At 50.2% G+C, this 15,279-nt stretch overlaps 1 protein-coding gene across 1 annotated transcript; it reads left to right on the forward strand.

Moving 5' to 3' along the window:
* The first annotated feature begins 1,867 nt into the window (after positions 1-1,867).
* On the forward strand, positions 1,868-6,912 carry NPFFR1 (neuropeptide FF receptor 1). The gene is made up of 4 exons (XM_041748490.1): positions 1,868-1,873; positions 2,025-2,370; positions 4,687-4,786; positions 5,985-6,912. The coding sequence occupies exons 1-4, from the start codon at positions 1,868-1,870 to the stop codon at positions 6,865-6,867; spliced, it is 1,335 nt and encodes a 444-aa protein (XP_041604424.1). The 3' UTR covers positions 6,868-6,912.
* The last annotated feature ends 8,367 nt before the right edge of the window (positions 6,913-15,279 follow it).

The following is a 15,279-nucleotide window of genomic DNA, read 5'->3' on the forward strand; positions in this document are numbered from 1 at the left end:
TCCTCTCTTGGAATAGTTTGTTAAGCGATATACTCTTTAAAAAAAAAAATTTTTTTTTTAAGATTTTATTTATTTATTCATGAGAGACACAGAAAGAAAGAGGCAGAGGGAGAAGCAGGCTCCATGCAGGGAGCCCGATGTGGGACTCGATCCTGGAACTCCAGGATCACACCCTGAGCTGAAGGCAGACACTCAACTCCTGAGCCACCCAGTGTCCCAGCGATATACTCTTGTATATGTTCACTATAATGTTCTCTCTTGTGCATGTTTGACGTCTTCCAGAGTAAAATAAAGATATTTGGGTGCAACTGGACACCCAAGAGCACCTAAACAGGGGGTTAGCACCTCCTCCTCTCACTATGCACTTGAAGCTTGCCAGGTCTCCACCTCCACCCAGCCCGAGTGCACCTGCTGCCCCTGTTGGGCCCTCCAGCCCTGGTCATGCCAGCTCGTTGCCCCTAGAGCATCACTAGCCTCCAGATCCCAAGCCTCCGGTGGGTCTCCAGGCTAGTGGCTGAGCTCTGGATGTGACAGAAAATTCCCCAAAGACTCTTCATCCCCTGGAACAGGCCACACTCAGTCCCAGCGGAAGACAGGAGGAGAGTTTATGAGACAACATCATGAGTCACCACAACTAATGGCTTCCCAGAGGAGCTGTGGTTGGACACAGAGCTGCTCCTTCCCAAAGGTGGCTGGGGAAGCACACGCTGAAGCCTGGAACTGATTCAGAGATGCACAGAGCAGGACCACCTCTGCTACATACTCCTGAGCCACCTGGGGAATGTCACAGAACACCTCTGATCTCAGTTCTCCTATTTCAAAAGGGGCTAATACCTAACATGTTTACATCAGGGGGTGATTGGGAGGATGAGATAAAATAATGCATATGCAGGGCACCTGGGTGGCTCAGTTGGTTAAGCATCTGCCTTCAGCTCCGGTCACGATTCCAGGGCCCTGGGACTGAGTTTGTGTCAAGCTCCCTGCTCAGCAGGAGCCTGCTTCTTCTTCTCCTGATCATGCTTTCTCTCTCTCTCTCTCAAGTAAATAAATAAAAATCTCCTTAAAAATAAAAAAAAATAATGCATATGCAAGTGCATATGCATAACAAGTGCTTTGTTAAATGCTGTGCAAATGAAGCAGCTGGTACTATGATGGGAGAGAGTGAAGGACGCATGGTAGCCTTGGCTTGGCTTTGGATGGACTTTTGGTAAATTTAATGTGGGCCTTTGCTCCTTACCCTCATTCAGAGTCCTCTTCCATTGTCCCTTTCTGTGTTGCCTTCTTGCCTTTCCCAGCTAAAGTTCTCTGGAGGAGGGGAAGAGGGACAACAAGATTTTGAGGGTACAAGAGGCAGGGCCCCAGGAAAAAACAAGTGGTGCACCCAGAAAGCATTTACCTGAGAGTTTAATAGAGGGACTTTATAAGGGGGAGGGTAAGAGAACCAGCAAGGGATGAACAAGCACTGGGACTGGTGGCGATCACAGGAAGCTGTGGGTGCAAGGAGAGAAAACAGTATCAGTCTGGTCCCAAAAGAGCTAGAGTCCTGGAAGAGCATCACCTAACAGGAGCTGTATCCATATGGACAAGCCCCACAGGAGAAGAGGGTCAGGCAGGGAGGGAGTGGAAAGAGAAATACCCTGAGGTCTGGCTTCTCCAGTCGTTCAGTCTCCTTCAGTGCTTTCCATTGGCTGAACCTGGTCAGAAACCAGAGAGTGAGGGAACCTGGCTGTGGTAGTCCTTGGAGGTCAGCCTCTGGGGCAGACAGTAGGGCTAACTAAGAAGGGTGGAGCCCAGATGGGGCAGGGGGTTGGGCTGTACGTGAATGGAGAATAGCCAACATTGGGAAATGAGTTGTGGACGAGATGAGATGAAGGTATGACATCAGGGTTTGGGTGCAGTGGGTTGAATGTGCATCTAGTCACAATCAGAGTCAAGCATACGATCGAGGTGCTAGGTCATGGTCAGGATTTGGAGCACTGAAGGGCCTCACCAGTGGCAAGATCGATCATCTCTTCCTTGCCTAGGATCCTGACCTGTATGCTCCTTTGCTTCTAGGGGAGCCCTCCCAGCCTCCTAACAGCAGCTGGCCCCCAAGCCAGAATGGGAGTCATACCAAGGCCACGCCTACAGTAAACCTCACCTTCTCCTCCTACTACCAGCACTCCTCACCAGTGGCAGCCATGTTCATTGTGGCCTATGTGCTCATCTTCCTCCTCTGCATGGTGGGCAATGCCCTGGTCTGCTTCATTGTGCTCAAGAACCGGCACATGCGCACCGTCACCAACATGTTCATTCTCAACCTGGCTGTCAGTGACCTGCTGGTGGGCATCTTCTGCATGCCCACTACTCTCGTGGACAACCTCATCACTGGTGAGTGTAGGCCATGGAGGCAGTGGGAGTCCCCTCCGCCCCCAAAAGCATTGCTGGCCTGGTCTCTTGGCCAAGATGTCATTGTCTCAAACTCTCCATTCTTGTGGCTGAGGGATTGGGTTAGAAATAATAGATACAATGAACTAATTCTTCTCTTGGTTCCAGGAATTGTATGACTTACTCTTCCTGCATTAACTTCACTAATGCTCACAACAGTCCAATGCATTGTTGTTATTGTCCTGATTTTTGGGATGGGGATACTGGTGCTCAGAGTGACGAGACACAGGTCTGTAGTTACACGGCTAAGTGTCAAGTCCCATGTCTTCATACCCATATTTCTTTTGTCTGTTTTTTGTTTAAAGATTTATTTATTTAGTCATGAGAGACACAAACTGAAAGAGGCAGAGACACAGGTAGAGGGAGAAGCAGGCTCCTCGCAGAGAGCCCGATGCGGGACCCGATCCTGGATCCCAGGATCACGACCCGAGCCGAAGGCAGGCACCCGACCGCTGAGCCACCCAGGCGTCCCCACACCCATATTTCTAACCATTACACCATTAAGTCTTACTCTTCTGAGTAGCTCCCCTGGGCAGAGCTAGAACCCATAGGTTTCCCCTGAATAAGGACCTAATGATCCACTTATTTGAGTTGTTCTCCAACCAAAGAGATTCTATCCTACGGGTAGTGACCTCCCTTTACGAGTGTCTAAAGTAGGGACTGGCCAGCCATTTAACAGTGACTTGGTAGAAGGGATTCAAGCAGAACTAGACCATCTGACCTCTAAATTCCTGCCTTTTCATCCCGCAAACATCAAAAGGATCACACTCTCGTCTACTCCCTCCCAGGTGATTTGTCTTTCTTGTTTCAGAATAAGTTTCCATGGACCCCCGAGACTCTAGTTGGACTGGCTTCCAGAGCCGTGGAGATGTCTAGAGGTCTGAGCTTGCAGGTTCTGAGCTCAAAGTGCCCAGGAGCTTGGCTCCAGAGCCTGGACAGCTCCACTGGAAATGACTTACCTGACTTGGGGCAGGGGAGTCACAGTCTGTGTTTCTACAGGTTTCAGGCCCTGGGAAGTAGAGCCAGGGCAGTCACCTGTCCCTGAGCTGCACTGGCTCTGCCTGGTGGGAACTTCACTCACAGCTGGCTCTCAGGTTCCATCAGGGCTGTTGAACATAAAATGCTCATCCTCTCCTTCCCAGCACACCTACACTCACACATATGCATGTGTGCACACACCTATAGGCACGCACATACACATGCACCAGTTAATAATGATATGGTGAAGTCACTAGTTGGTTAAGGTGGTGTCTCCAGCCCTTTTCACCTGCCTAAATTTTAACAATTGTTTGAATAACACATTCACGTGGTTCAAGATTGAAAAGGTTTCCAGTTTCCTCAGCACCCACACCAAACTCTCACACTAACCCATAGTGATTTGGGGGCAAAGAGACGAAACCAACTCATCTCGCCTCAGTCTTCTCTTCCATGAAAAGGATATTACACTAGGGTTGTTGGGAGGATGGAACAAGACAGTGACCGACACTCAGTAATTGTGCAGGCAGAAAGTCAACTGGGGGTGGCTGCCACTGAAGGTGGGCCCAGCCTTGGGAGAGGGCTCCTGTGGCCAGGCACGAGAGACAAGAACAGGTGGGACCCCCAGGCCTAGAAGGGCAGAGACACAGGGCAGTTACCAACACATGGCCTCAAGGAACCAAGGTGTGGATCTGGCTTCCAGTCCTGAGGCCAGGTGGGGCCCAGGTCTCCGGGTAGAGCAGCCCAGGAATCAAAGCTAAATCTGCGTATGTCTCCCTGACCTGGGAGTCAGGTTTGCTCTGTCCTAGTGGTTCTCAACTTTGGCTGCCACTCAGATCCCCTGGGTAGATCTGAAAAGTACTGATGTCTGGTCCCACCCTCAGAGATACTGATTGTAATTGGCCTGGCATGGGTCTGGGCACTGGCTCTTTTCAAAGCCCTCCGGTGATTCTAGTGAGTGACCAGGGTGGAGAACTGCTGGCCTAGAACTTGAAGCAGGGCTATGGGGGCAGAAAGCCAGGCAGGCCTGGACAGATACAAAGCTCCTGGAGAGAAATCATTGGTGAATACAAAGACTGTCTCTCTAACCGTGAGAACTATGACCATGGTGGTATACACAGGTCAGTTCATCATTTCTGGAAGTGTGTGAGCAGAGGCAGGATGACCACCTAGCAGGACGCGGAGGATAGATCCGAGTCACGGAGGGGACTGGACTAAATAGCCCATGATCTCTGGCTCTTTGTGGATAAGGCACTCACTCTGTGGTGGACTCTGTCATTGCAGGGTGGCCCTTTGACAACGCCACATGCAAGATGAGCGGCTTGGTACAGGGCATGTCTGTGTCGGCTTCCGTGTTCACACTGGTGGCCATTGCTGTGGAAAGGTGAGAGGGCTCCTGGTAGAGTTATCCCTGGCCAACGGGGGACCAGCACTAGAAAGAGCCACCGTCTCCACTGTTACACTGACCAGGAGGCTGGGGCTGAATCATGAGCTATAAAGGGAAGGACTGTGGGGCTGGCTGCCCTCTACACTTGGGGGACCTACAGAGAACACCACACCTTCTTCTGGGAGGCCTGAAGGCAGCTCCTGTGGAGGTTTACTAGGGATTCCTGGGTCCTGTGAGAGCCTGACAGCAGTCCTTATTTCCTGAGCCGTAGGAATCCTGCCACCCATGAGTCTGAGCAAGGAAAGCCAGTTTCAGGGTGGGGTGCACAGAGCATGGCCTTGCTCCTTCACAGCCCTCCCATTTCTCCTACTCCCTACTTGCTGTTCCCTGGCATCCCAGGCCTTACTAACTCCTCATCTCTACCCTACCTCAAGCTACCTGTGGTCTCTTTCAGCCTCAGATTCCATCAGATTCTCTGATAAGCATGAGTTTGGCTAATAGAATGGAGCCAGGGAACAAGGAAGCTTTGCAAACAACAAAACTGACCCAAATGCATGCAGTAGGTCCTCCTCCCCTCCTCCCCCTCAGTGAGCTCTTGCACTAAGGGTTCCCCCAGGGCACTCTTCCCAAGAGAGCATGGGAGGCAGGCAAGGACGCTGGCCAAGATGACATAGGGACAGTTTGTCATGTAGACTCCACACCTGAACCCCCAGAGTTTTCTGAAGAATCCTTAAACAGCTAAAAATGTTCTTTGATACACCTACCTAATCAGCCTACTCAAAGGACAGAATGTGCAGACTGATCACTTTGCTAGCTGCCAGCTAATCAATTTACCCCCCTCCCCTCCATCCCCAAAGTGCACAGGATTGTTTCCCACGCTGCCTGCAGTTCCTTCCTCCTTCCTGGTTCTGCCTTTGTTCCTTGGCTCTGCAGCCAATGGAGTTGCAGACTCCCTCGCAGGTGTGAACCAATTTGCTTGCGAACGAGCCCAAACCCCAAACCGCCCCCACCCCCAGCTGCTCTTGGAAGCTGCCCTTGATGATGCTGCCCCCGGAGTGCCTGCACTTTGCCAGCCCCCGCCAGCCAGGCGTAGCCTTTGGCACCCTCCCCCCGGGGCGGTGGGGGTGGGGGACAGGGACCCCTGGGACCCCTGGGACCCGTCCCGAGCCCACTTCTCTTTCCTCCCCGGCCGCAGGTTCCGCTGCATCGTGCACCCTTTCCGCGAGAAGCTGACGCTGCGCAAGGCGCTGGTCACCATCGCGGTCATCTGGGCGCTGGCCCTGCTCATCATGTGCCCCTCGGCCGTCACGCTGACCGTCACGCGCCAGGAGCACCACTTCATGGTGGACGCCCGCAACCGCTCCTACCCGCTCTACTCGTGCTGGGAGGCCTGGCCCGAGAAGGGCATGCGCAGGGTCTACACCACCGTGCTCTTCTCGCACATCTACCTGGCGCCGCTGGCGCTCATCGTGCTCATGTACGCGCGCATCGCCCGCAAGCTGTGCAAGGCGTCGGGGCCCGCGCGGCCGGGCGGGGAGGCGGCGCCCGAGGGGGCCCGGGGGGCCCGGGGGGCCCGGGGGGCCCGGCGCCGCGCGCGGGTGGTGCACATGCTGGTCGTGGTGGCGCTGGTCTTCACGCTGTCCTGGCTGCCGCTCTGGGCGCTGCTGCTGCTCACCGACTACGGCCAGCTCAGCGAGCCGCAGCTGCACCTGGTCACCGTCTACGCCTTCCCCCTGGCGCACTGGCTGGCCTTCTGCAACAGCAGCGCCAACCCCGTCATCTACGGCTACTTCAACGAGAACTTCCGCCGCGGCTTCCAGGCCGCCTTCCGCGCGCAGCTCTGCCCGTGCCCGCCGCAGGGGGCGCGCCCCAGGGAGGCCTACTCGGAGCGGCCCGGGGGGCTCCTGCGCGCCCCGCCCTCCCTGGAGGTGCCGCCCAGCGACTCGGGCCAGAGCAGCGGGGCGCCCCGGCCGGGCCGCCTCCCGCTGCGCGGTGGCCGGGTGGCCCACCACGGCTTGGCCGGGCAGGGCCCTGGCTGCGGCCACCTGCCCGTCACCACCCCCGCCTGGGATATCTGAGCGGCACCCGGACGGGCCTGGACCCGGGGCCCCGGCGGCACGCGGCAGCCTGGACCGGACAGGCGGCGGCAGCTGCTGGGGGCACCTGCTCTTCTGCGGCCTTCCCCCTCCCGGGGCGGGGCGGAAGGAAGCCACTTTGCACCAAACCCTTCCTTGTGGCCGACTGCGCACACGCGCCGGCTCCCGGAATCCTCACCACGCTGCGGGAGTAGGTTCTCTTGTCCCTCCTCCTACAGAGGAGAAACTGAGGACCGGAGACGAGGGGACTAGCCTGGGCTCTCAGCTGGACACCTCCCAGGAGCCTGACTCAGAGCCTGCGTGGACCTCTCCAGCTGTCCCCAGAAGAGCCCCCTAAGGTGGAGCACAGTGAAATGGGTAAATCCTAATTGCGCTGCTGGGAAGGAGAAAAAGCAAAGTTGTCCTGTCCCTCTGATGCTTTGTGTCCATGTGCTGGAGTCCCTCACGTATTACTGAAGCGCCTCTGCTTCGCCCTTTCCTGGGAGACCACGGTGTTGTCTCCTGCCGACTCCCTGTAGGGTTGTCTTTTGCTTGTTCCGAGAGGGGTTCTGGGCCGTTCTCTTCTTCCCAGAGTACTACATGGGACATCGTGTCTGAGCAGCTGCAGGATTGTCAGTTGCAGACACTCTGGGTCTTGCCCTTTGGGCCGGAGCCCCAAGAAAAGAGGAGGGCCCTCCCTCCTCTCCTCACAGGGCCCACTGCCATCACTCAGGCCCGGGCAAGAATTTACAATGCGACCGGCAGCTGTAAGGCCACAGTGTTTACTCAAGGGCAGGAGGGAAAGCACAGTACCTTTCAGCTTTTGGAAACACATCTGCCCACTGGAGCTGCAAGTACAAAGCCTTCCCAAGGCCTCGCTTCCCTGTTGCCTCAGGGCTCAGAAGTGGGTAGGCTTGTCAAAGTCCAGGTGCCCTCGGGGCCTTCTGGAGCTCCACCACCAAATCCTTCCTTGGTACACGTAACTCCAGTCCTCTGAAAAGGGGTGGCAACCAGAGATCCTTTGTTTTCTCTGGCTGTCTCCCAGTGTACCTGCATCACCTCAAAGAAATGAGGCTTCTCTCCATGAGATGGGAGGAAATGGCATTGCCTCAGTGTGATCTCCGCAAGGCCCCGATAATCTGCAGCTCACTGGACATTTCCCCCTCATCTCTACAGAAAACACAATGTTGCTAGGACTGTAGTGCATAGCAAATAACTATTTCCAGGGGTCAGGCCAGAGAACGCAGCTCTGAGGCTTGATGGCTTCTGTAATGGACAACGACTTAACCCTGTTTTACTCCACTCTAAGTACTGGACATAGGAGCAGAGGAAACTTCCAGAGCAGTTGTACAGTACGATCTCCGAGAGCATGTCCTCAGACACTGTCTCATTGGATCCATGTGAGCGAGGCTGCAAGGGGCCAAGGTCACCAGCCACAGAGTGGCAGGGTTTGGATTAGAATTTGTCTTCTGAGGTTTCTTCCCAAGGCCCCTTTGTTGTATTTTCCAGATGCAGTCTGCCTCTCAGGGAAGTGGCTGGAGCATAATGGGGAGGAGAATTGAAGTTCCTACAAAGGTTTTCTGCCTGACAGTGAACCAGAACACTCGTGGAGCTAGGATCTCTTCAAGCTGTCAGTCTGGGAAGCGGGACTATGTCTACTCTTGTGATGTCCAGACTGAGCTGTTCTGTGCACAAATATCCAGAACCCATGTGCTGAGCAGGCCCTCGAGACCCATCGTGACCCCACACTGGTCCTGGTATCTGGGGGTCATGAAGGGGGGCGTCTCAGGAGAGGATATGCCATCCTGCTCCTCATTAGCTGATACACATATGGGCCCCATTTCTGGTGCTCTGTGTTGAGTGTCACATAGGGCACAGAGTTTCTGGCTGCTTATTGCGAAGAACTCTGTCTCCAGGCTCTAAAAATTGGCCAGAGAAAGGGCCATCTCAAACCCAAATGCTTGTCCCTGTGGCTGGGTGGGATCTGTCCAGAGACACCTTGTGGTTTCTCCTCCGGGGTGTGTTTCTCCTTTAGCATGGCCTCTGCAACCACAAAATCACAGCCTTTATAGTGAGGGGAGAGCAGAGTGCTCACCCCAGCCAACCTCTCCACCAAGGCCCCTTTGTTATATTTCCTCCGAAAGATGCCATGCTTTGAAAGATTGGGCCTGCCAAAAAACTGCACTTGGTCGTAGTTCGTATATTTTGCTGTTGTTTTTCTTTTTTGAAAATCAATCAAAGGTTGTGCCTGCCCATTCACAGATTTGATCTGAATGGTAACAGGCATGACTTTATGCTTTCATGAGGGGGTGAGGCCTTGTGGGTATGTGCAGAATATTTGTTTTTTGTACACGTTGTAAAATATACACAACATAAAACTTACTATTATTAACATTTCTACGTGTACAGTTCAGTGGCCTTAAGTGTTTTCACACTGGTATGTAACTATCACCACCGTAGATTTCCATAACTTTTTTTAACATCCCAAACTGTAACACTATACCCATTGAACACTAACTCCTCATTTCTCCCTGCTCCTGGTAACCACCATTCTTCTTTCTGTGTCAATGAATTTGACTACTCTAGGTCCCTCACACATGTGGAATCAAATTGTGTTTGTATTCTGGGTCTGGCTTATTTCACTGACCAGAATGTCTTCACAGTTCATCTGTATTGTAGTGTATGTCTGAATTTCCTTTTATTTAAGGCCAAATAACATTATAGTGTATGTGTATGCCACATTTTGTTTATCCATTCATCCATTGGTGGGCATTTGGGTTGCATCTTCATGTTAATTATTGTGAATCACTTGTGGAGTTTTAAGATATTGGAAGTAGTTCCTGAAAATAATGCCTGTGTGAGCCTGGGGACAGAGACCCCAGGTTGGAAACTCAGGATCTCTCCCAGCTCAGCATCGATGGGTGACGAAGCAGAGGTCAAGGAAAGCTGTGATTCGTCTCACTTCTCTGTGCCCACCCCGCTGTTCTGAGCATCTCATGGGCTTTATTTCTTCACTAGAGTGGCTACAAAATTGATTGTTTCCTCCATGGGATAAAATCTTATGACACTATTTTTATAGCTACAGGTTCAATGTCCTCACTGGAATCCTGTGTCCCGATACCTGGACCCTGTCAGGAGTCTTGTCCAGCTTTCCCGAGGCACATAGAGTGAACAATGCTTCTCCTGATGTACCATCCTTCGTCTACGGGCCAGTTGGGTCTCCTAAGGTGACTGCCCTTCCACAGGCAGAGAGCCTGAAGACGAATTGGATGTGTGATGGGTGAAAAGTGCCAGAGACCTGTTGACACTGAGCACCTCCAGCCCCGAAGACTCTTGGAGGGACTCTGTGTCCCATCTTGCCACGTGCAGCATGAGCGGTCATCTAAGCATGGGTTTCCACTGATGAATGGCCTCTTGACTTCACCAAGACCATGCAGCACTCAATAGACCAATGGGAGCTGGAGGCAGGCTCCTGGCCTGGACCCCACAAACCACAATCTGCCCAGTCCTATGCTAAGAACTTTCTCTTGGGGCCTGGAAGATGCATGAGTTGATTTGGGTTGGAATGGAGGGCGGAGAGCTGGCAAAGTAGGACGAGAGCCCCCTATCATTAGTCTACTGTGTATTCATCCAGAAATCCAGGTGAGAGCCAAACCCAGAGCTGGGTGGACAAAGCATTGCTATTAAGCTCTGTACCTTTTTGCATCTGTTTCCTCAGCTCACCCCTGAAAAGTGCCACTGAGGAAAGATAGATGAGGAGGAGGTAACCCAAATGGGCATCATTACAAGAAAACAATGTTGAATCGACAATAGATTCCTTGTGGAATAACACGATTATTTATGTTTATGGCATTTTATTGTTGGTTTTTTCTCTCTTGACACAAATACCCCATAATCATTGTGGAAATTTTATAGCATTTAGATAAAAAGCACCTAAATCCCATCACAAGAGATAAGCATAAAGTCATTTGGTAGAGATATATAGCAATGTGTTTTAAAACTTCGTAACAGCTTTATTAAGGCATAATTCACATACAACAAAGTTTGCCTATCTGAATTGTGCACTTTCATAAGTTTTAGCTGTTGTGTACAGTTGTGTAAGCACCACCACACCCAAGATAGTTCCAGCATCCCCCCAAAATTCCCTTGTGCCATACTGCAGTCAACCGTGTCCCTCACTCCTGGCCCCAGATAACCATCCATCTGGTTTCAAAATGTCATATACATGGAACCATACAGTGTGTTGCTTTTGGAATCTGGTTTCTTTCATTTAGCATGATGTTCTTGAGATTCATCTGTGTTGTAGCCTTTGTTCCTTTTTATTGCTGACTAATAGTCCATTGTGTGGCTATATCACATTTTATTTCTCTGTTCATCAGTTGATAGACATTTGAGTTGTTATTCAAGTATGAATTATGAATAATGCTGCTATCAACAAATTCATATACAAGTCCTTACAGTATATATATGCTTTCAGTTCTCTTAGGTAAATGTGTAGGTGTGGGTTTGCTGGGTTGTATGGTGAGTGTATAGTTTAACCATGTAAGAAACCACCAAAGTATTGTCCAAAGTTGCCGCACCATTTTGCACTTCCATCAGCAGAGTACAAGTGTTCCAGTTTTTCTTGCCAATGCTTAGTAGTACCAGTCTTGAAAAACTATCCTTGATGACTAGTGATGCTAGGCATCTCTTCTTAGGCTTATTGGTCATTCTTTTTTCTTTTTTTAATTTTTTTTCTTATTGGTCATTCTTAAATCTTTTATTGTAAAATGTTTCCAAATTTGCCTATCTTTTAAAAATGTAATTATACTGCAGACTTTAGTACAAAAATTTACCCTAAATCTAAGAGAAATTTTTCATTAATAGATTATTCTTGGAGGGGCTGGGGGCAGGGGAGAGGGAGAGAGAGAGAGAGAAAAACTAAAGTAGGCTCCATGACCAGTGTGGAGCCCAGTGGAGGTTCAACATGGGGCTCGATCTCACAGTCCTGAGATCATGACCTGAGCCAAAATCATGAGTCAGACACTCAACCGACTGAGCAACCCAGGCACTCCCACTAATAGGTGATTTTTTTTTTAAGATTTTATTTATTTATTCATGAGAGACACACACAGAGAGAGAGAGACAGAGACACAGGCAGAGGGAGAAGCAGGCTCCATGCAGGGAGCCTGATGTGGGACTTGATCCTGGGTCGCCAGGATCACACCCTGGGCTGAAGGTGACGCTAAACCGCTGGGCCACTGGGGCTGCCCTAATAGGTGATTTTTAAACCCATCAAGAATAGGTTTAAAGCAAGATACGTAGATGAAACATGATAGAGGGGGGAGGGTTATTTGAATAGGTGATTAGGAAAGGCCTCTGGGGAGGTGATGTTTGAGTAGAGCTACAAATAAAGCAAGAGAGAAAGTCATGTGAATTGCTGAGAAAAGAACAAGACAGATAGAGAATATCATTTGTAAAGCCCTTGAGATAGGAAGGGATCGGTGAAAAAGGAATTAATGCATATTGAATGGCACTGAATTTCAAGAACTACATTTCTGGTCATCTGAAAACATGAGTACCTGTTAAAAGCCAGGGACATTAGTAAGTGCTTTTGCCTATTATATATTTCTCCCAACAGACCATAAGCTCCATGAGGACAGGAGCTATGTCTGCTTCACTCACCTTTGTAGACTCAGATCTAGGGCATTGCCTGGTACATAGGAGGCACTCAGTAGATGTCTGCTGAATAGATGATGTAATGAAATAAGCAAGTATTTATTACTATTCCCATATTACAGATGGAAAACCCAAGTCTTGGAGAAGTTAAATAACTTCCTGAAGGTCACATAACTAGATGGTGGTGAAGCTAGGACTCATGTCTTGATCCAACTGACCAGAAAGCACAGGTTTTGCAACTCCCCAACCCGCTGTGGATTCTCCTTCCTATATTTGGGAAAGTGAAGTTCAGAATAAAACAAAGAGGCTTGATGGAGGTCCCCTGTAATCCAAAAATAAAACCAGCCAGCCACAGGCTCCAGACTGCTGTGTTGGCCGGAAGACCACATTTCCATCACATTCAGTGGCTTCCAAAAATTTGAGATGGAAGGAATACCAGCAGTTTAATTAGAAGGTGAAAATTTAGTTTGATCCAGCACCACATCAAGCCTTCACCGGCTGAAAGAAATCACCCTTGTGACTCCTGTGCCTTGCAGTCCATGATGGGGCGAAAGCTGCCCGAGTGATTGTAGTATCTTGCCTTGAGTTGTTTGTGTTCTCTTGCTGAGCTGCAATGCCCAGACCTTTGAATCCCTGTCACCAACAAATTCTGCTGTTGTCATGTGCAAGCAACCAAATTAATGTGGATGGAAAAACCCACGCTTAGTGATTTGGGTAAATTAGTTTATCTGTCACATAGCCAGTGGTGGTGTTAAATCACTCTCTGTTTGAGGAGTAATCACTCCCCGCCCCGCTCTGTCTTCCTCTCCACGGAGAGGTTAGAACAGCCAAAGTCAAGCTGTGTTAGTAGCAGAGCAACCTACATTTCCATGTTTTGACCACCCCCAAGGAAGAGTATTTTACATAATGTAATTTGTTCATTCACAGTGCTGTCTGGAGGTCCTCTGAAGCCACTTCTCATGATCAAAATCACCCCTTCATTCTCCTCGAGTCCATGTCTTTGGAAAATGATCCAGTTACCTCTGCTATAAATCATGGAAAATAAACTCATTACGAAAGCGTTGAGTGTTTACTTTCTACATTCATTGCATGTGTAGCTTTCCCTCTTTTGCATCTTTACTGTGAATGAAAAGTTTCCAGGCAAGTAGCCATCCTCCCCAAAAAGGCAGACAGCAGGCTATGTTACCACCGACAAAAAGGCAGGATTCCCATTTTACAGATGGGAAACTGAGTTGCATAGGGGCCCAGGAATTTCCCTGAGGCCCCCACATCTTGTCAGTGGGGGAAATCGAAAGGAAGCTTCAGGCTCTGTGGGTTGCGATCAAGTGTTCTTGACACTTCAGCAAGTCTCTTACTTGGTCAGCTCCCTCCTTTTAGGCCTATGTGACAAGTTTAGATAAAACTTAAATTCTGGCATGTTTCCTTCTCAACAAACCTAGTGTCCGTTGACTCTGGGAACACGGACCTCTCACAGCCCAGTAGGCAGAGAGAGAAAAGACAAAAACTATTATGCGGCCGGCATACTACTTTTCACAAGGGAACAACCATGGTTGGCCAAAGAAGAGCTGGGACAGCTTGAGGAGCTGAATTCCTGTAAGAGGCTTGAAGTAAGTCTTAAAGATGGAATTAGAGCCAGCCAGATAGGAGGGTTTGAGGCAGGGAAGTGATGCACTCGGATCTTCATCTGTTAAAGCTTCTCCTGGCAGTGGGTAGACAGTGACGTAGAGGGAGATGGAGCTGGAGACCAGTGAGGTAGGAGGAGGGATCTTGGTTAGAGATCCTGGGATTGGCTAAGGCAGTAGGAATGGAGAAGAGACAGCAAGATGTTTGAGAGATCAATTTGGTATTATCCCATAACTGCTAGGATGGGGGAGGATGGGCCATCATTCCAGGATACTTTTAGTTGCCGGTAACTGGCTTAAATGGAAGGTTCACAAAATAGTTAAGTGCAGGTGATTGGTTGATTCAGAAGCTCAGCAATGTTCCCAAGGACCACACTACACTGTCTCCATTCCTCTGCTCTGCCATCTACCGTGTGAACTTGGTCCTCAGCCTGGCTTCCCTCGTGGTGCAGAATGCAGCCATCAGCAATCAGAGCTACCTGCTTTCTTATTTACATTGAGAGAGAAAGAGAGAGAACGAACCTCTCTCTCTTTTTAAAAGATTATTTATTTGAGAGAGAGAGGGAGAGGGAGCACAAGCAGGGGGAGGGGCAGAGGGAGAGGGAGAAGCCGACTCCCTGCTGAGCAGAGAGCCAGATCCCAGGCCCCAGGATCATGACCTGAGCTGAAGGCAGATGCTTAACTGACTAAGCCACCCAGGCGCCCTGAGAAGCACTATCTCTTCCCGTGACCTTTGCCTAAGAGAACAAAGTAGCTTCTCAGAAGGAAGCAGGGAACTTATTTAGATCAGGTGTCCATTCCTGAACCAGTCCCTGTGGCTAGGAGAATGCCATGTTCTGAGTTCCATGCTCTTTGATGGAGCATTTACCTGAACAGGTAAAGGGCATATGATTACAATGATTGATTTAGACGAATCAAAGCCCCTCCCTGGAACCAGAGTCAATCTCCAATCTAAGTAATCTTTTTTTTTTTTTTTTTTAAGATTTATTTATTTATTCAGAGAGAGGTGGGGGGGGGGGGCAGAGACACAGACAGAGGGAGAAGCAGGCTCCATGCAGGAAGCCTGACCTGGGACTCAATTCCAGGTCTCCAGGATCATGCCCTAGGCTGCAGGCGGCGCTAAACCGCTGCGCCA

This window comes from Vulpes lagopus, chromosome 3 (assembly GCF_018345385.1).
Source record: "Vulpes lagopus strain Blue_001 chromosome 3, ASM1834538v1, whole genome shotgun sequence".
NCBI lineage: Eukaryota > Metazoa > Chordata > Mammalia > Carnivora > Canidae > Vulpes > Vulpes lagopus.